Here is a 22,028-nt window from a genome sequence, read left to right as displayed (position 1 = left end):
AGCATTAGTGAGAAGCATTCCAGAATATGGAGGAGCAATCACAAATAACGCAAGCAAAACTAACAGAAATAAAATCGCAGTCATAAACAATCAAGGATTAAGAAAAGCTGCGGGATGTACGAAGACTTGCGAACCTTGCTGGCCATAGCAGGTCAACCACCTTTAGAATTTCGACAAGAATATCTAGCAGCGAAACAGATACTAAGATGTATTGTTACTAACAACGTTGTTGCCAAGCAGCTACAAAATTTGAGCAACAATTTGGACAACAGTCGACTTTCATATTTGGAGAAAGTTTTCTTGAAATACAAAGATAGGTATGAAAATGTAACGGTACTGGAGAAGGGACGGAAAATACATATCGATATCGGATCGGAACTCGAAGGTATGACCATAAGCAAAAAAAACTGCTGCTCACGGCAACTCAAGCAGTTGGCACTTTTTACAATGAACGGGAAATTCCGCAATAGCCCAAAAATGTTCACCGATGCTTCCAAGGAAGATACGCGATGTGGAATTGGCATCTACGATGAACGAGTTAAAAAGAATTATTACTATCACTTGCAAAACGAAACGAGCATAACATCAGCAGAGTTATTGGCCATTCATTCTGCCGTTAAAATAATAGACAGCAGCGCTGTACACGGATATGTAATACTTACGGACTCCAAATCAGCCTGTATTCTACTAACCAATGCCAGAGCAGAAACAAAAAGGCTTCAGGTGCTGAACGATATCCTAGTGTTGGCTGAAAGATGGAACATCAGTATCCAATGGATACCAAGCCATGTTGACATTCACGGAAACGAAATGGCCGATAAATTGGCCAAACATGGAATGGAGAATCAAAATAATATAATCGCGAATCCGATTTTGGACAAGGATCTCGTATGGTTTTTCCAAAGAAACGTTGAAAAAGCAGCCAATCCATGGTATACAGCTTATGCGGAAGAAAAGGGTAAAACGTTTTATGAATTTCAAAATACCCTGAATAAGAGACCCTGGTTTTATGGAAGAAACTTTGACAACAGACAAATAAGGCTACTGAACAGACTTCTAGCGGGGCACGATTACTCGCGATTCTGGCTAGCCAGAATGAAAATCGAAGATCATCAAGAATGCGACCTATGCGACGAACCAGAAACGGCCGAACACTTAATTTTGTTCTGTGCAAAATTCAATAATGTCCGAGCTAAATATGATTTCGATGGTCGTTTTCGAAATTTGATGGAACTATTCCTCACTAAAAATGAAGATTTCTACATAGAAGTTTGTGATTTTACGAAAGAATGTCAACTCGACCTATGAAACAACTTTTGGAGTTAGGGCATATAGTCTGAGATACTGGCCCTCATCTATTTTCATGTCATCCGAAGGAGACATGATACCAGAAAGAAGAAGAAGAAGAAGTTTCAGAGACAGTATTTACTTTTTAATGTAACATTGTTTGCATTAGAGTTCGAGTTTGGATTCTTTTCTAACGTTTAGTTATAGTGTATTTGTTTATGCCGAGTGTTGCACTAGTGTTGCACTGGTGCACCACTAGGTGCTGTCAAACTGTTTGTTTATTCGGACGGTGTTGCACTGGTTTTGACCTGTCGGAGTTATGCTTACGGACGGTGGCCCACCGATAATTTTGCCAGTGTTGCGAGAGAGCGTGTGAGTGAGGGAGGTAGCAATACACTGGCGACGATTTGTGTTTGTTTTTATCGGGTACGGTGGAACACTCCACGAGTGGAGAAAACAAATACAGTATTAATTTCGCGGTAAGTTTGTTGGTTGCACCGGAATTGAACAAAAACATATCCCACCGCTGGAGTCTTCTTATTGTCTCAAACCTATCCGAATACGTGAGTATAAACCAGTGATTGAATTTTGCTGAGCATGAATTGATCAACCATCTCTCGCTCAACGCTTTACTCGGAAGCAAAGGTTGCTTTGAGGCAGCGAAAACGACAAAACCGATGATGCATACGCTCTCACATGGCCCGCCTTCAAGAAGCAATATACATTCGAGGCAGCGAATCCAAAAAACCAAACGAATGGCTCTCACTCATCTCCTGTTACATTCTTGAGGGAACCGAATTCAAAAGGCAGAGCAAACCCGAGTCTCCTCGTTTGTGCCTGGATCGAATACCCGAGGTTTTTCTGCTATTGCTATTATTGCACAGCAACCGCACGCAGGCAGCTAGTTTTTTCGTTTCTTTTCCTCCCCTCTCCTTGCTCCATACGTTGCGGGCCTATGCAATGCAATAAGTTCGGTTGTTGTCGTTGTTGCCTCAGGCTGATGTCATGCTGAAACAACTAGCAACGCAACGCAACGCAACGTTCCAATAAGATTGCGTTGCATTGCATTGGTATGTCATGCTGGCGCGACCTGTCACTTTGAAATTCCCTACAAATCATCACTTCTCTACATCTGATAATGCTTTGAATCGTCTCCTTTCTTTCCGGAGCCATCAAAAACTCATCAAATCACGACCCGGATTGCAAGAATGCCGAAATTTGAACCGACAAAATTCCTTGTTTTTTTGCCGGAACTAAGAATTCATGAAAATTTCTTCGCCGATTAGGATAGTTTTTAGTTTATTATCACAAGTTCGGACAGATCTTCGTAATATTGTGCTAAAAACCCGGAATCACTGCTTCAAATCGAGAAAAAACAATGTTCCTATTGGATTTCCTACTAGTCGCGCTACTAAACACATTGGCATCAGATTGGTCGCGCTACTCAAAGCGACCAGTATGACAGGTCTGCGCGATTTCCATGGAGATCAAATGAGAGCTGGTTAGTCGTGTGAACGTTGCGTTGTAGGTCGCGTTGCTAGTTGCTTCAGCATGACATCAGCCTCAACCTTTGCGGCGAGGTTGAAGATGTTCTCCTCAACGACAGCTATCGGCTTGAGTCCATCAAATTCAATAACGTAAATGAGTATGTGTGCCTCGTCTTCTTCATGCATCATGTAGCGACCGAACGTTGGGAGAGTTCGTTCTGAGCAGCAAACGGATAGTGTCTCTCGGAGCAGATCCTCCTCATGGGGGGAGGTTTGAATGAATGTATATGTATCGTCTCCTGTATTACTATACGAGGCCTCAAAGTGTGTATTTTGAATGCCTCTGATGAGAAAATGGTTGAGGATTTCAATCACTGGTATACTGCCGCTATTCGCAAGACTGTCCCATTTGCATTTTCGTCATTTTTCAGTTTATCTCAAAAATCGTTCAAATACAGTTAGTTCTTCAATTTAGATTAAAAACTTTCAAAACTTTGTTCTCAACATATATGAAAAAAATACCAAGTCATGTCTGTCCCATATGAAATATACCCGCAAAGCTGTCCCATATGTCTATTTTTACAGAATGCTTTAAAATTGCTTTTCTAATTTACTTTAATTTTACAAATATTCATACAATGTGTGCGAAAAAATAAGCATTCATTGAAATTACGAAAGTTAGACTAGATAAAACAGTACAGTAAAGTCGAAAATAACAATTTCCATAATTTTTACAAGCTATGATTAGCCTAATGGGTAAATTCCACAAAACTGTTTTTTTCATCTCGCATGAGGCTTATTGAATTGTTCGTTGTAAAACATGGAAAATAGTCAGCTACAAAGCCATATTTTTTGAGGTTTTTGTCATGCTCTTATTTGCTGCTTGGACTGCCATAAAATCTATGAACCAAAATACGCGTACCTGGTATAGCACACGCGTAGGTCATATTGTATTGATTTTTCTCAATAAATATTTGCAGCCAAAATGCTTCGCCTTTTCTGATTCAGTAATTTGTTAGTATTTATAGTCTTTCTAAAAAGATAATCGACAGAAAAACTTTCCAAAAGATGAAGGTATAGGTTGTTTTATTCATGGAACGTTGTTATTGATTTTATTTTTGACCTACTCAATTTTTACGATAAACTTACGTTATCTTTATCTAAATATGTTATAAACATCATTTTAAACTTATTTTCATCAGTAAACAACCAGTAAAGTGAATAATACAGCGCAGATAGAGAGAATCAAATGATCAACTGACAAAAGAAAAGCCAAATATGGGACAGCTTTGCGGGTACATTTAATACGCATGCGAAATATACTCGCAAGGCTGTCCCATCAGTATTTTCTCCTCTGCATCAACAACTTCCAAAGCAAAAAAACATTGGACGAAATTCTACAACAATTATCTTAATATCTGTAAAGAAAGAAATAGAAAAGGTAAAGTTTCAACCGAGAAATCCACGAAAGTTTATAAAAATCTTTAAAGCCGTTTTTCTCGGTTCGTTGTTTTTGCATATGGGACAGACTTGCCGGCAGCGGCAGTATAAACAGCATGCATTTTTAATAACACTAGTTAACAATATTTTTAGTTCGTAAATTAAAAGTCATTTTTAATACTATACCGGTCACTGAAATAAAAAAAAATCGAAAATTTTGATTATTGCAGTTTTTGAAATACTGTAAAATGAAAAAAAAAATGTGTTTTTTAAAAAATATCTTCAGCTACTGTTCATAAAATTATCATTTTCTATAATCTGACCAATAAACTGCTCTTCGCAGATATTTTTTTGACATCTTTCCGGATTCAGAGATCGATTTTAAATTTGAAACTTGACCGTCAATAAATAAAGTTAAGTTTTTTTGTAAACAATTGCAATCACATCATATGAGGGCCTCAAAGCCAAAGGGGTATTAGTGCACAAAAGCTACTTTCGAGATAGCACGCTTCAAAGTTTCTTTGATTTGCGATTTTCCATATACTTTTTGGGAAGTTGTAGTGTTTTTCCGTTCCAAAAATTATGAAGATAAAATTATAAAAATCTAAAATAAGCACTGAATAAAGATTTTAATACAACTAATTGCTTGGAGTGATTATCTTAAAAATGATCATTTTTGCAATTACACCCCTTTGGCTCCAAGAGCTTCATATATAAGCCAATATGTCAGAGCTTTTTTTTCTCAGAAAAATAGAAATTAATACAGACAAAGAATTAGTTACTACAGCAGCATCTACTAGCAGGAAAAAAATTCAGGACGAAAAAAGAATATTTCAGGCAAAATGGGAGTGAGTTATTGATATTAAACAAAATAATCTGCTTGATATGTAATTTCAGCATAAGTGTACCAAAAGAGTACAATGTCAAAGGACACTACTCTAGCGACAAAAAAACTTATGATGCTTACACGAGAAATTTGTTGCCGGAATTCTTGCTATGTTTGCAAGTACCTATCTATGTGAGCAGTTTTTTTTCCATAATGAAAGCTACAAAAACTCCTCATTGTTCGAGATTAACTGATACAAATTTATCATCAATAATAACAGTGTCAGTACCAAATAAACTTCAACTTGATATTAATGAACTAGTATCTCAGAAAAGATGTCAATCATAAGTACAATAGATATAATGCATTATAATATAAGAATGTTAAACATTAAAAGCTTTAATAAAAATTTAACGCAAAATTTCATTCCAAGTTTACTTTTAACTATATTCCATTGTATTGTATCTAATCTTCGCGAAACTAATATGTTATGTTTTCTAGCTGATTTTGGCTGCGGCCCTCTACGTCGTAGAAAATTTTTAATGCGGCCCGCACACCTAAACGAGTTTGACATGCCTGTTGTACAAGCTTCCACCTACTAAAGCAGGATAATATATGGGTTTACTGTAACTTAGGATAGTTGTTTAAATCAACAAACAAAATCGAATCCATGATGAAATCTAACTTAGCTCGGGTATTAGTAAGACTAAACAATTCTTCACCTTTCCAGGGTGCATAAGGTGCACTAGCGTCTGGACAATGGCATGATTTGTTGCGTTCATGTGAGCATTCAACGGAAAACTGCACTCGCCACTGCAGTAAAACGCATTGTATCCCTCTGGTGCGATTATCCAATCCTGCAAATACGAGAAACCAGATAAGGTACATGTAAATCTATGGCACTTTTCTATTCTCTAGTACAACAAAAAATACAGTTTTACCTGCCAATTAAGATCCCGAAAGCTTACGTATAAGGTTTTGATTTGACAGCTTTTGTGATGGTCGATCTGATGATTTAGAAGTGGATTTTTGTTTTCAGTTTTAGTCTTCCGTTTCTTCTGGATACTTCGCTTGTTTCTGGTCTGCACATGTTGTACCGGCTTAAGGGTCTGCAAGAATATTGATTCGTTCGTTACGCAATTTTTAAAACGTTTAAATCATGATCTTACTTGTGCTCCTTTGCAGTACGCCACTAGGAAGGGTTGATACTTATCATCTCCCTTTGTATTTATTAGTCCAATGTCGTCAAGTTTAATTTCTCTGTCTGTAATTTTGAAATTTAAATTATCATAGTTAGAATGAACTCGTAAGTAAAAGGAGTGTTACCCAAATTATGGCTTAGGTATGCGCCAATGTAAATGCCTTTGTTCGATTTCTGATTTTTGGTCCATTTAAGAACTGCTGGCGTTATGTCAAACTCTATCCAACCACCGTAATGCGCGGTTATTGTTGTTTCAGATATTTTGACCAGGTCGCTCTCACTACAAAATTTTCGTAACACAACGATTAGTTTCTGTTCGTTCGTATATTTGAATTATGCTGTTGTTAAAAATAATGGCCAGTTATAGATGGTGGTTCGGATAATTAGTAATAAACCGGAGGAATTACGAAAAACTCTTAACACGTGTATTTTCTACTTCTTAAAATTACAAAGGTTGGGGACGAAGTGAAAAAATAAAAGGATGACGCAATCTCTCCAACGATGCATCAAGTGCTGCCAGTTCATCTTCTTCTGTTGCGGTGCGGTGTCGAGGGGCAGATCACTACACTCAACACTCCTCCTTGATCTCCATATATTATTTGTTAAAATACACAAAATACTCTTGCTTTTAGGTTTTTTTCAATTAGGTATAAAAATAGTAATATTTTAAACATTGGGGTAATCACCATAGAATAAAACACCAGATATGGATTGCCTCCACCTTCGCCAGTGGCTACTAATAGAATGATCTTTTTTATTCAATCGAATCTGAGCGATCAACGCTCTCTCTTGAAGTTAACATTTTAAGTCATCATTAGACATGTTCATATAATTCTTTTCGTATAATATTCGGGATATAACAGTTCTTCCCTTTTTAGCTAAATGATACATCATTCAATTTTACAATTCAGTTAATTCGATTGCACAACATGCTTTGAAAACAATTTATAAATTCGATAGTATTCAATACTTTTGATAGCACAACGCGCCGAAACACTTTTAGTCAATAAGTCTGTTTTTTCGAGACCGTGTAACGATCGGGCTTCTCTCGCTGAGGAACCGTCTTTCCAACGTCGGTGCCCCTACATCTAAGGTCAAAGGTCCGTCAGGAAATCCTCGGAACTCCTCCTCCAGGTCCACCGAGTCTCGTCTACGTTTAGCAGTCTCATTCCTAGTGATGAACACTTTAGAACGGCCCAAGTGCTCGGGAGCCAACTTGAGCTGATGTTTGTGTGCGATAAGAACATGACTACCTATGGCAACCTTGCAGTCAATCACCATCCTGATATCGTTATCCTTTTTCAGAACAGCAATCACAGGGGACGCCCACTCACTAGCCTTAATTGGTGAAATAACTCCCTGGCTCTCCAGCATGTCCAAATGAGCAACGAATTTGTCCCTGATTTTAAACGGAACCTCATAAGCACGCTTAAATATTGGCTGATTTGACTTAAAGGTGAGATCCGCTTTGTAACTTATGATTTGCTCCAGACTAAGATCCGATTTTAGAGTCATCACTGTTTCCACAGCCATGAAGTTATTTCTCCAGTCAGGATAAAACAACTCAAGCCAGTCCCGTCCAAGTAAAGGGGTGAAATTCATACCACAATCCAAGATGATTAACTTTCCCTTGTAGGTTAAATTATTCAAAGTAGCTTCCACCGAAATTTCCCCAAATATGGAAAGTTTTTCGCCATTAACCACTATCAGCTTCTTATGAGATCTGGTAATCGATAAATACTTGAAATTTTTTAAATGCACAGCTTTGCTGATGACCGTAACAGCTGAACCAGTATCTATTTCCATAAACAGTTTTAAGCCTTCAACTATAACTTTAACCATCCAAGGTTCGTTAATGTTATTTTTCCTTGAAATCATCATGCATTCAATTTCAGATTCATCACTAGCATTATTTATTCTCATTCTGTTAAATTTGTTAAATGGAACTGAATCCTCTTGTTTTTCCTCTTCAACAAATTTAACAGACTTGTTTTTGTTCAAAAAGAAACAATTTTTCCTTATATGACCCCTACGTTTGCAGTAGTTGCATCGTGCATTGTCGTGACTGTTCCAATCCTGTCGTTCATAATTTTTTCGTTCTCGGCTATTACTCCGTTCTTGACTTCTGCTCCGGGATCTAAAACGTCGCCCGACATGGAATTTTCGATTATCTGGACGACTGTCATAAGTTTCACGCCGACCCAACCGATTTCTAATGGATAATATGTTAGCAGATGCACCACCAGTATTCTCACTAATAATACGAGCATGCTGACCAGCTAGCTCACTATTAATGATCATCCGCTCCACTGTATCTAAACCGATGTCATCTTCCATTAGAATTTTATACTGCAACTCTTTTTCCCTCATTCTGAAAACTAATCTGTCACTATTGGGACTAAGACGATCGGACCGAATTGAAAAGAATAAACGTGGTTAAACTTGAAGAGCGAGAATTGTATTTCACGTGTAGACTGAATGACGTTTTGGATATGATAGCAGGAAATAGAAAAACGCGGCGTAGTACCAACCAACAGTTGACAGGTTGTCACCCGCGCAACGGTTTGCGTAGAGATGGGCGATCGTTGCATCATTATACCCCCTCTCGATCGGCCAACCCGATCCTCCGACAGAGATCCACGGAAAATAATAAAAAGGTAAAATTTACCGAGATAGCCAAGGTGAACGCTCGTGAAAGCCAAAAAGGTAACTTCTACCTCTTCGAGGTGAAACTCACCTCACAGCGCGGTAATATTTACCTGAATCGAGGTTGGAAAAAAGGTACAATTCACCGAGGAAAAAGGTGAATCCAAAAAAAGGTAAATCTTACCTCGTAGCGAGGTGAAGTTTACCTGAATTGAGCTGAATAAAAAAAGTATAATTCACCTAGAAAAAAAGGTAAAACCAAACAAGGTAAAACTTACCTCGTAGCGAGGTGGAGTTGAACTGGATTGAGCTAAGCAAAACGGTACAATTCATCTCGAAAAAAATAACTATTTGCCAAACGCGTTTATTGAGGTTAAGCTGTTTTGTCGTTCAGGAGGGAAGTTTTACTTCGTACCCAAATGTGAAAATCGGAACAGAATGGTAAGTGTTTTCTTAGATATCATTTAGTTGTGATGGTTCTCGTTAAAAACTTTGCTTTTGTTTCAGACCGGCCCACAGAGCGAAGAAGGACATGAATGTGTTAACGCAATGCAGAAGGATTCAGCGGCCATGGTGGCACGGGAAAACACGAAAGCCGAATTGTCACGAGCTTGGCAAAGAAAGGACTTGCCTCAACATTTTTTTAAAAACGGTGATACATTCTAATATCAGGTGAAAGTCTCAATTTATTTAAAATAAATATCAAATTTTGAATGAATTTTGTTTTATTTTTTATTGAGGAAACCCATCAAACGAACTGGCATTTACCTTTTAAATCAGTGAATGGGAAAACGGTATTGTTTACTATTTTGCTAGGTGAATGCGAAAAAGGTAAAATTTACCTTTTTGCTGGCTGAATTTAAAAAAGGTAGAATTTACCTTTTTGCTAGGTGAATGAAAAAAAGGTTAAATTTACCTCGAAAGAGGGGTGGAAAAAAATCACCTCGCAAAAAGGTAAATTTTACCTTTTTTTTATTTTCCGTGTCCTCTAATCGTCCCGTTTCCATAGGTTTGGTTAGAAGATCAGCCAGTTGATCCTGAGTGCTGATGTATCTTATATCAACACTTCCTCTTGCTACGTGGTCACGAATGAAGTGGTGTTTTATGTCGATGTGTTTGGATCGCTTGGACTCACAATTTTTGGCCATCCCGATGCATCCTTGGTTATCTTCGTAGATTACAGGTTCGCCGGAATTCTTCAGTTCAAGGTCTTCTAGGATTCCGGAGAGCCAGACAGCTTCGGAAACGGCGGCGCTTAGTGCGATGTATTCTGCTTCGCTGGAAGATGTTGCAACGGTTGCCTGCTTCTTACTTGACCACGACACGGTACATCCAAAAACTTGGAAAAGAAAGCCACTAACTGATTTTCGGTCCTCGGTGTTTGAGGCCCAGTTGGCGTCCGCAAATCCAATCAGCGGAGCAGCTTGGTTTATTCGTTTGAAGTGTAGTCCTCTACGTTTGGTTCCCTTGGTGTAGCGGACAACACGCTTCAGAGCACACCAGTGTGCAGTAGTTGGGTTTTGTTGAAATCTTCCTAGGTAACCAACTGGGTAGCAAAGATCGGGGCGTGTAGAAACCATCACGTACATTAATGTTCCCAGCATTTCTCGAAATGGGTTCTCGGTACGATCTCCATCCTTGCTCAGCTCTAGTCCCTTTTCCATTGGCGTTCTCACGGGATTGCATTCCGTCATCTGGAATCGTTCCAAGCATTTCTCGATGTTCGCAGTTTGTGTTAAATGCATGCGACCGGCTTGTTGATTGTAGTCGAGCTTTATTCCTAGGAAGAAATTTGCGTTGCCACAGTCTGACATTGCAAATCGCATGATGGCCTCTTACAATCAACACTGCGAAACCATTGACTTTACAATATCTCGGCAAAAACTCAAACAATATTTTAATCGAAGAAATCTAAACTCTTAAGGAGAAATTGTAAAGCAGACACTGCTTAAACCTATTCTTAAGGAAATTCACATGTATCAAACTATGTAGTCTACGTTACGGTTGACGAAATAAATAAACTAAAATGAGGCTGTTAATTGCTTCTTTACATTATTAATGCTTTCTTGTTTCTTTCCAGCCACTAATAAATCGTCAACGTAGAGAATAATGTACAGTTCGTCACCTCTCTGGATGTTTGTGTAAAGGCAATAATCATTGCTGGATCTTGTAAAACCCATGCCCGCATACTAAAAAACTATATCTCAAACAGTCTAAACGAAACATCTACGGCTCTAGAAAAGGTGATTTTTTCTGTAAACGTAGCTTTTAGATAAGACTTTACTTTGACAACGTTAAGAACGGTACAAGAAGGTATATTTGAAAAAGTGATGGTATCTGGAAAAGTGAATGAAAGGTATGAACGATTTACTTCAATTTTTCAATAATCGTTAAAATAGGTTAAAATGATTTTGAACCGTTACCCAAAGCGTCCATGATTTATGTCACCCACGTCAAAAATTTACGAGACGCAGGTCAGAGATGCCAGATGGTTTTTCAAAAACATCAGTACAAATTTATGAAAGTATCTATACAAAACACTTACATTAAGGAATATTCAATCAATAAAAAGCAACATTCAAGTTCATGTTGGTGCATAAATATATCTAATTCAAAGTTTCTCTTAAATATCGATGGATAGAAATCCATTTTACGTCAAATATATTGATTATGTTTCGTCCAAATTATTCAATTTTTAAGTATAATTTTTAAGTATACGGTTGTATATTACCGGAATTCCATTTACAGGAAATTCATGAACCGATATCAAATAAAATCCAGTAAATGATATAGACCGGTAAATTAAATTCCGGTAAATTGTACAGTCCGTACCATTTACCATTTCCAGTAAACAGTAAACAACCTATTAATTACATTCATAGCTAAATGAAATTCAGTATTCTAGTTTCCGTTTTTTATTATGAATGCCATTTTTCATCGAGGATGAAAATTTCATATTTAATAATTGAACTCATCTATATATGAATGATACCTCCTTAAATCCATAAAACTGGCATCACTGCCTGTTTGAGCGCGCTCTTTCAAAACATTTGTTTTGCCGGTGAAAATTTATCTCCGTTTTTAACGTTTTTCGTCGGTGTTTCTGGCCTGGCATCAATCACGGCTTCACCCAATTGGGATCAGCAGGTGCCACTTAAGTGTAACAACGGTAAAAATTGCAACAAATACCGAAGTGCAGCGGAAAAAACCAAATGGATTTGTTAGGGACGGAGCCAGCCGCCCCGCAACAGGGTCCGATTGTGTCGACTGTAAGACCTTCAAGCTACCGGAAGATCTCGTGAGTTTCTGTTATAATAAGTAGCCCTTTTTTTTATTGACTTAAAATTCCAATTTCAGTTCCCTGCACAATTATATTCCGAAGGACGATAGCGGACCATCGTTGGCGATCTATGTCACTTGACCGGGTGAATTATTAGCCGATTTCGGAACACAGCTCAGTTTCCGCGAACTTTCATCGCCCAATGGATGGTGGAAACGAAAGGATAGCTCCCAGTAGCGCTGGAACAACGAAAGCACCCGTTCGCTGTGTCGGTGGCCGGATGGGACCGTTGTTGGCAATCTTTGGTAATGACATATTCTGGACTCCGTCCAGAGCCGATGGATGATCATTTGATGAAAATGTAAGTCATGTGAATATTACAAAATTAAATAAATTTATCAAATCTATATATAAAAATGAATTTCTGTCTGTCTGTCTGTCTGTCTGTCTGTCTGTCTGTCTGTCTGTCTGTCTGTCTGTCTGTTCCCTATAGACTCGGAAACTACTGAACCGATTTGCGTGAAACTTGGCAGGTGGGGGTATTGGAGGCAGGGGAAGGTTCCTATTGTGGTTTGAGACCCCTCCCTCTCTCATGAAGGGGGGGAGGGGCCTCCCAAACAAAAGACAATTTTTTGCATAACTCGAGAACCCATCAAGCAAATGGTATCATATTTGGCATGAGGTGGTATTTGGGAACGAGGAATATTTCTATGAATATTTGGTACCCCTCCCTCCTTTCAGTGGCGTGATAGGAAGGGGGGAGGGGGGCTACCTTACAATTTTTCATATAACTCGAGAACTAATCAAGATATTGGATCCAAATTTGGCATGTGAAGGTATTTGGATACGAAAAATATTTCAATGATTATTTGAGACCCCTCCCTCTTTCCAGTTGAAAGGGGGAGGGGTCTCTTTCATATTTTTTCATATAGTTCAAAAACTAATAAAGCAATTTGAACCAAATTGGGCATGGGAGGGTATTTGGATACGAAAAATATTTCTATGATAATTTGAGACCCCTCCCTCTTTACAGTAGGGAGATATAAAGGGGGAGGGGCCTCTTTTATAGTTTTCAACATAACTAAGAAAGTAATTAAGCAAATGGAACCAAACTTGGCATGGGCGGGTATTTGGGAAGGAAAGAGGGAGGGGAGTTTCATACAATTTTCACTGCATAACTCAAGAACTAAAACAGCAAATGGAACCAAATTTGGCATGGAACGATATTTGGGTACGAGAAATGCTTCTATGAATATTTGGTATCCCTCACTCTTTCGAAGAGGTGGATGAAAAGGGGGAGGCGAGGTCTCCCTTACAATTTTCAGTATAACTGGAAAGCTGATCGAGCAAATTGAACCATATTTGGCATGTGAGTGTATTTGGATACGAGAAATGTTTCTATTATAAATTGAAGCCGTACCTTTTAAGCGGTAAGATATAAAGGAAGAAGGTGGGGTTTCCATTTTTTTTTTCCATAACTCAAGAATTAATCGAGCAAATGAAACCAAATTTGGCATCAAAAAGTATTTGAGTACGAAAAATACTTTTATGAATATTAAGTTATCACCCCTCTATTGAAAGAAGAGAACGGAAAGGGGGATGGTACTCCCTTTGAAGTTTATACAAAACTCAAAAATTTACTACGTAAATAAAACCAAATTTGGCATGGCATGGAATATAGGAAGGGAAGAGGGAAGCTAACATTTAACTTTTATTTTACAAAGAGGACATGGAAGAGAAATGGACAATACTTAACATGGAAAATCATTTTGGTATGACTCTATGATTATTTGACACATCATCCTCCTTTCAGTGAGAAGGTACATGGGAGGAGGGAGGTGAGCCCAATACAATTTTGTTAGCATATGTTCTCAATTTATGCTTACGAAGCCAACAAATGGAAACAAATATGGCATGGAAAGGTACTTGGTTACGAGATATGCTCTACGATTGTTATAGACTCTTATGTTTTACAGTGTAGAGAGGGAAAGAAAGAAAGGGGCTCCATACAATTTTTGTTGAAAAGCTTAAATACTTATCAACCAATGGAACTATATTTGATATAAGAGGATTTTTGGGAAAGAAAAAAATATTTATTAAAGATTACAATCTCCATTCAGCAGTGGTGAAGGGAAGGACAGGGGGGGCTCTCTAATCTGTTTTTTAGCATACATCCAGAACATATCAAGCAAAAACAACCATACTTTATAAGTTAGATTATTTACGAACGATTAATTTGGGACCCTTCTTTTTAAGGGCGAAACTTGAGGAAACAGATGAAAATTATCAGATCTTTAAAACAAATTTATAAATCAAGATTCAGAATATAAGTCATGGTTTGTGTTGCAATTTGAAACTCCAGCTGAAGCTCTCATTTTATAGTGGTTGCTTATTAATTTCGTCATAATTTGATTTAAAATAATACCAAAAATAATAAAAATTTGAATGATTTCTGAAAATATCATTTGATTCTGAAAGGTGTAGCAAAGCACACCGGGTCAGCTAGTCTAATAAAAATGGTTCCATAATAAGATCCGAAAACCCTTTATAAAAAATTGCACATGTGTGCGTGCCACATTCCCGTATGATTCCATTAAACGTAGGCATAACTGCGGAAAAAACGTTTTGTCGAATCGTATTATACCTGTTACTGGAAATGTTCGGATACAAGAGAACTTTTTAAAAAACTGTAACGAAAAAAGTTTGATAACTAGGATACGTTTTCCACGAGCGTAGTTTGGACGTTATCTCAACCTTTAGCAAAACAGTTCTTCCATACAAATGTTTTAACAGTTTTTAACAGTAACATAACTTAACGCCATATTCAACAAACCGTCGTTTTGGATTTCACAATTAGTGGAATGTTTTTTACGATGTCAGTTATCGTTTTTTAAAAGTTTTTTTACGCTGTTCCAAATAGTTTTATAACTTTTATAGTAACTGTTTGGTTACAGTATTTTCGTATTCGGGTGGCCAACAGCTTTCGGTTAAACTTCTCGTTCCAACATCTGGGCGACTGTTTCAATCCATAAAGGGACTTGAGAAGTTTGCAGACGGTATTTGGTGGAGCCTTCACGCCTTCAGGAACTTCCATGTAGATGTCTTCCTTTAGCTCTCCGTGCAGAAAAGCTGTTTTTACATCCATATGATGGAAGAAAAAACCTTGATGAACACCAGCTGCTAGAACGGTGCGGATCGTAGACAACTTGGCCACCGGAGCAAAGGTGTCGTCGTAGTCGATGCCCGGTTTTTGCAGGAACCCTTTGGCCACAAGCCTAGCTTTGAACCGAACGCCGTTTCCGTTTCCATCATCTTTTGCACGGAACGTCCACCTACATTTCAGAGTTTTCACCCCAGCTGGGCACCTCACGAGCCGCCAAACGTGATTCTGCTTCATTGATTGAAGTTCGTCTTCTACGGCTGCCATCCATTGTTGCTTGTCTGTTCGCCCTTCGATGTCGGAGTACTTCGTTGGTATTTCTGTAATAAATGAATTACCAGCAGTTGCACTGAATCCCATAAAGTAATCTTTGAACTTACCGGGGAGCCTGCGCTCCCGTTCGCTGGACCTCGACGTCGAACCTCCGGGAATGTCGCGTCGTTCTGAGTGCGAAGGGAGCGCGACCGGTGTGGGTAGTTCATAGTCTGCGTCATCGTCAGCGTCGTCGTCTGAATCGTCGGACATGTATTCGTCGGATTCAGTTTCTGGAGCAAGTTGAGAACTGTTTGAAGGCTCTGCTACAGTATCGGGTTCCCCCTCTTGCTCGCATGGGATATTTGGACGAACAACGTATTCAACATTTTCTTGTTCGCTGACTACGGAGGCAGCGATGTACGGGAAGCAAAACTCGTCGAAGATCACATCGCGAGCAATCACCAGCTTCTTAGACTTGGAGTTCCACAGCCGATACCCATTAGGTGCATACCCGACCATCACTAGGAGCTGGCTTTTGGGGTCGAGTTTCTTTCTGAGTTGACTTGGTATCCAGCTAGAACATTTGCATCCGAACACCCGTAGTTTTGTTAGATCTGGCCTGATCCCAAACCATTTTTCTGCTGGCGTACATCCATCGGTCAGAGTGGCCGTAGGGCTACGGTTAAGTATGTACGTGCATGCTCGTGCTGCTTCTGGCCATAGAATTTTTGGAACATTTGATTCAATGAGCACTGTACGTACCTTTTCCATCAGCGACCTGTTGAATCTCTCCGCAACTCCGTTTTGTTGCGGTGTATATGCCACGGTAGTTTCAATTTGGATGCCTTTTTCTGCGTAGTATTTTTTCTGCAACGATGAACAGTACTCACGCCCTTGGTCCACTGTTAATTTTGCGATTTTGGTTCCATGCAAAGCAGTGGCTGTCGCTTCGTAGTTTTGAAAACATTCGAACACATCTGACTTGTTTTTGATAACGTAGATGGTGCTGAAATGCGTAAAATCGTCGATGAAAGAAACTATATATTTCGAACCGTCGTACGCCAGTGGGTCGATGGGACCGCACACGTCGGAGTGGATTCTTTCGAGGGGTCGGCTTGTGCGTGGTCTTGCTCCCTTGAACGGTTTTCGGCTCTGCTTTCCCTGAACACAAGCGTCGCATGGATCAAGCTCCTTCAATTTTGTTACACCTTTCAGCATGTTGTTCCGGACCAACGACTTCATACCAGTTTGGCCGATGTGGCCCAATCGACGGTGCCACAACTTGGACAAATCCGCGCTGCACAAGTTCGCACACTTATGCTCGACAAATAACTTCAGCTCATAAAGGTTATTTACAAGTCTTCCTGTCGCCAACACTTCGTTGCCCTTTTTCAAGATCGCTGTGTCACCGGCAAAAATAACACAGATTCCCGCCATGGCCAATTTCTTTACTGACATCAAATTCGAACGAAGCTCGGGGACCACTAGCACATCTTTTATCTGAAAGGTGACGTTTTTGTTGCTCTTACCGGTCATTTCGCCTACGTTGTTAGCTATCATCATCTGTCCTTCCTTTGCCACATTGATTTTAACAGGAACTTTCAATTTGCGGCTTGAAGACAGTAAAGATTCATTGCAAATCAGATGGTCGCTGCATCCGGAGTCCAACTTAAAAACAACGTGTGGTGAACTCTTCCGGGTTATCGAATCACGGTTGGCCATAAAGCTTACTGATCGATTGTTGGCCGAGTTTGCTTCGTTTCTTCCACCTTCTTTACAATTTTTCTTCCAGTGGCCTGGTTTGCCACACTTGTGGCAGTTCCCTTTTACTCTTAGAGCTTGCTTCTTGGAGTAACGGTTTCCAGAAAACGCAGCTGTAGAATCTACTATTGTTTCCTGACGATCTGACCGCTTAGCCTCCTCAGCAAGTAGCCTTTGTTTGACGGTTTCCAGTGATACTTCTTCGTTCACACTCTCAAGGGCCGTGACAAGCGGATCATAGGAGTCTGGAAGTGTGTTGAATAGTTGGGAAACGACATCTTCTTCATCCATTTTCGCCCCTGCCGTCTTCAGCTTCCGTACTAGCCCGTCGAATTCGACCAGATGGCTTCGCATGTCGCCACCTTCCTTCAACCGTAGCCTGGATAACTGCTTGCGGGTTATGGTCCGATCAGCAACACACTTTTTGGCGAAAGTAGTCTCAAGACTTTCCCACATTTGCTTGGTGGTAGTCTTTTCTCGCACAACCTCGAGGCATTCATCCGCCAGGCAGCTTACTAATAAGGACTGCCCCCTTGCATCCAAAGCTTCAAACGCGGCCCTTTCGGCACCTCCTGCCGGAGCTTCTCCGGTCAGCACTTCGGAAACACCTGCTGCCTTCAAGTATAATTTCACTCGGTAACTCCAGTTCGCGAATTCCGACGCGTTTCCCCGGAACTGGGGGATTCCGTGCGCGAGTTCCTTCACGGTGGTGCCCATAACCTATTGGGACTAAGACGATCGGACCGAATTAAAAAGAATAAACGTGGTTAAACTTGAAGAGCGAGAATTGTATTTCACGTGTAGACTGAATGACGTTTTGGATATGATAGCAGGAAATAGAAAAACGCGGCGTAGTACCAACCAACAGTTGACTGGTTGTCACCCGCGCAACGGTTTGCGTAGAGATGGGCGATCGTTGCATCATTATAGTCACGAATAGCCTCGTCCTTGAACTCTTTGAAATTACAGTTCTCAGCTAAAAGTTTTACGGCAAGTATAAAATTTTCGGCTAATTCGTCAACTCCTTGATCGCGCTTGCTAAAGTTATATCGGTTCATTAGCGCCGGTTCCGTTTTATCAAATCTTGCTTTTAATTTTTTTATGATTTCATCGTATGCTAATTTCTCCACATCTTGCTTAGGAAAGAGTAGTTTGATTTCATCAAACACCTCATCCCCGCTGAGTGAAATAAACCAAGATTGCTTGGTTTCGGCAGAAACTTTATTTAACTTGCACAAAATTTCAAACCGTTCTACGTAGTTTGAGAACGGCCGACCAGGGTGGTAATGATCTAACGATCCTATCATGCCTGGTACCGACATTTTTGTTCAGTGCTTCCACGAAATAATTATAGCAGGTAAAAAATAAATTTGTCTACTCACAGTTTTTTTTCAGCACAAACCTACGAGTGGTCCCACAACAACAGCCAGCAACCAGCAACCGAATGATTCCAACAGCAACAACAGCAGTAATCCGAAAAGCAGCAACAAACATGCACAGTCAGATCAGATCCTTAAACGATTGCACCAATCGTCTCATGCAATTTGCGGACCACCGATGTTGCTTCCACCACGAACTTTTTCGAATGAGCTTTCTTCTCACTTCTCACGATCAAGTAAATTGTGATCTCACTGAACTCTCATCCTTGATCCTTGCGATCCTCGCGCCGCACCTTGTACACTCCTAGCTGCTAACTAGCCCCATCATCTCGGAAAATTTGACGTTTTTATTTGCTCCAAGAGGCTTAGTCAACGAATCAGCCAGCATGTCTTCAGTGCATAGATATTGCAAACGGATCACTCCTTTGGCACATAAATCTTTTACGACCGCCTCTTTTGTTTCGATGTGCTTCGACCGCTTGTTGACTCGCTCCGACCGGACGAACGCAATGCACGATTGATTATCTTCGTACAAGGTTGTCGGCTGTTTCTGCGAAATGCCAAGATCCGTAAGTAGACGTCTTAGCCACACAGTCTCCTGTGCAGCGTTGCTGAGTGAGACATATTCCGATTGCATAGACGATAGAGCTACGATGCTCTGCTGCCGGCTTCTCCAAGATATAGCCGCTCCTCCCATCATGAACACGAAACCAGAGGTGGACTTCCGTGATGCATGATTGCCAGCCCAGTCCGCATCGGAATACCCAGTGAGAACGAGTGGGCTTCCATCGAACACTAGCTTCCGGTCGATGGTTCCTCGTAAATAACGGATTACCCTTTTTGCGGCTACCCAGTCTGCCTCGGTAGGATGATTCACCTTACGACCCAGTATTGCTGTGGCTGCGGCGATGTAAGGCCGCGCGTTGGCTGATATGTACAGTAGAGATCCAACCAGGCTTCGATAGTCGTCGTTATTTGGTAGAAGTTCACTTTTAACATCTTCTCTGCCATAGCGGATTTGGCATCTCCTAGGCCAAAGTGCTGAGCTGTTTGCTGGATGTAGCCTCTTAAACTCACGCTGTAATTGCCGTCGACCCGCTCCACTTCCAAGCCAAGGAAGTACTTCAACTCGCCCAAAGCAGTCGTCTCGAAATGCTTATTCAACTCGTCGTGTATCTTATCAATTTCGGATTCGTCTTCAGAGCCCACCACAATATCATCGACGTAAAGCAAAATATACCCTCGCTCAAGGACTAAAAAAATCGTATTCAAATCGGAGCAGCCAAGAAACAAAACCGCGCGTAGTTCGCAAAAGTTCTGACCACAGTAGGTTCGCGACTCAGCAAACACGTGATTGTAGGGGATTTTTTTTCAAGGGGAATCCGATCGCCAGAAAATCGTGAGCGAGCCGTGGCAGAAAACCTCGCGAACCTCGCGATTCTGGTTCGTGAACCAAATTGGAAAACGCATTGCAGACTTGATGGTCGTGTTTTCCGTTTCGTTATTTTGTCTCCACATGGTTGTTGATTGCGCCAAATGCAACGCGTGGACAGATGAAATAAATCGATTTTTCAAAGTTTTCATAACAATTTCTTGAAAATAATTTACAATGTTGTAAATTTAAACGATGTATATAATTTGTGAATTGAAGTGTGTCCTTTCTGATGTTAAAGATGTTAAAGAGTTTCGAAAGGATGCAATCTGGCCCAGTAACAGATGGAAAATATATTGATTTAATTATCCGAAGAATAAAAAGTTCCTCCGCATCCTAAAAAGATGTATGGGGTGGGAGAAGGATAAAAAAAAATACAAGTCCAATCTAGAAATGTGTAATTCGGCATCTTAATTGTATCCCCATTGTTATTTTCAAGTTTTTTCCGAAGTTCAAATTGAGGAAGTTATATAAGTTTGGAATTTCAAATTTCATGTCATGGCAGAAAAAAGGAGACATTAACCGTGCGATGAAATTTTGAAAGCGAGGGAAAACCATTAAGATAATTGAGAATTTCAATGTTAACTCATTGCGAATCAAATACAAGATATCTAGTTTTTTTCGCTTGACGCGTTTCCGAGTCGGACAAACCGGGCAATTTCAAATGAAAACCTAGCAAAATCCGGGCAATTAATTTTAAAAATGTCCATAAATCCGAGCATTATTTGGGCAAAAAAACTTGTTTGTTCATCAGAACTTATCGACAGGTTTTGAATCGTACTTTAAGATCCAAAACACCTTTTATGATTATTTTTTCTCAAAAAATTAGGTAAGTAGGATGGTTTGTACTGATACAAAAGAATATTTTGATGTGATTCATAGCTTAGTAATTGTCTTCAACATTAATGATGTTATTGAGTTTTTCAAAGTTACAGAGCCATACCTAGTTCAGAAATATTTCAAAATATTTTTCAGAACATTCTCATTTTGCAAAATATTTTCAATGGCAACTTATTTGATTTTCATTACTACTTAAATTTGACATTCTTACTACCTTTGGACGAGTGTGAACATATTCGATTTTTATTTTTAAAATATTTCAAATATGTACGATTTGCGATTGATATTTCAAATTCCTAATTTCAGCTGAAAATCCGATTGATGAACAAAATTTGAAAACAAATAATTCAATGTTCACGATTCAAAATTTATTTTTTTAAATTCCTTTTCTCGATTCAAAATTATACAATTGATTTAAAAAATTAGGATTGAAAATTCTTTCTCATAAATTCTTAATTTCATATTCGTGATATTTAATTTGAAACTGTACAATTTGATTTCGAATTCTGAGTTTTGAAATAAGTTCTACGAATATTTGAATCTAATTTGTGGATTAAGAATTCCCAATTCAAATAGTAAAGTGTGACTTTTTCATTCAGAATTGAGTCATCAGAAGATTCCCTATTCCAAAATGAATTTCAACTGAAAATTTTTGAATTTGGAATAAGCAATTTTCAATCATTAATTTGTCCATTCCAAACTCTATGCAAAGAGTGAGAAAATATAAATTTTATTAGCAAAATTCGTATAAGCGGATTCAGAAATGTTAAAATAAAATCTGAAAAACAAACTCCGTACTTACTAACAGTTCGAAACATAGAGTGATAAACTTATTAAAAGAATTTTGATAGGTTTGAATTATAAATAATGAATAATTAATTTGGAGTTATTCATTTGAAAGTTGCGTTGTGAATTTTGATGATCGAAAAATAATCTTCAGATTATAAATAGATAAAAATGACAAAAAAATGGTAGATAAAAAAAATTGCAGAAATCAATTCAAGAAGCTCAATCGAAGGAAATTCAGACAATAA

The 22,028-nt window shown here is 39.1% G+C and overlaps 1 protein-coding gene across 1 annotated transcript in view; it reads right to left on the bottom strand.

Moving 5' to 3' along the window:
* Positions 1-22,028, bottom strand: part of LOC129738536 (protein 60A-like) — a 276,432-nt gene that overhangs the window by 9,806 nt on the left and 244,598 nt on the right. Inside the window, exons 4-7 of the mRNA XM_055729756.1 lie at positions 6,367-6,521; positions 6,210-6,304; positions 5,982-6,149; positions 5,763-5,897 (exon numbers count right to left, since the gene is read on the bottom strand). Of these exons, the coding sequence (XP_055585731.1) occupies positions 5,763-5,897; positions 5,982-6,149; positions 6,210-6,304; positions 6,367-6,521 (553 nt within the window). The remainder of the gene's footprint in view (positions 1-5,762; positions 5,898-5,981; positions 6,150-6,209; positions 6,305-6,366; positions 6,522-22,028) is intronic.

Source organism: Uranotaenia lowii, chromosome 1, assembly GCF_029784155.1.
Source record: "Uranotaenia lowii strain MFRU-FL chromosome 1, ASM2978415v1, whole genome shotgun sequence".
Classification (NCBI taxonomy): domain Eukaryota; kingdom Metazoa; phylum Arthropoda; class Insecta; order Diptera; family Culicidae; genus Uranotaenia; species Uranotaenia lowii.
Note: the sequence above shows the minus strand (reverse complement) of the source record. Positions and strands in the feature narration are given on the sequence as shown.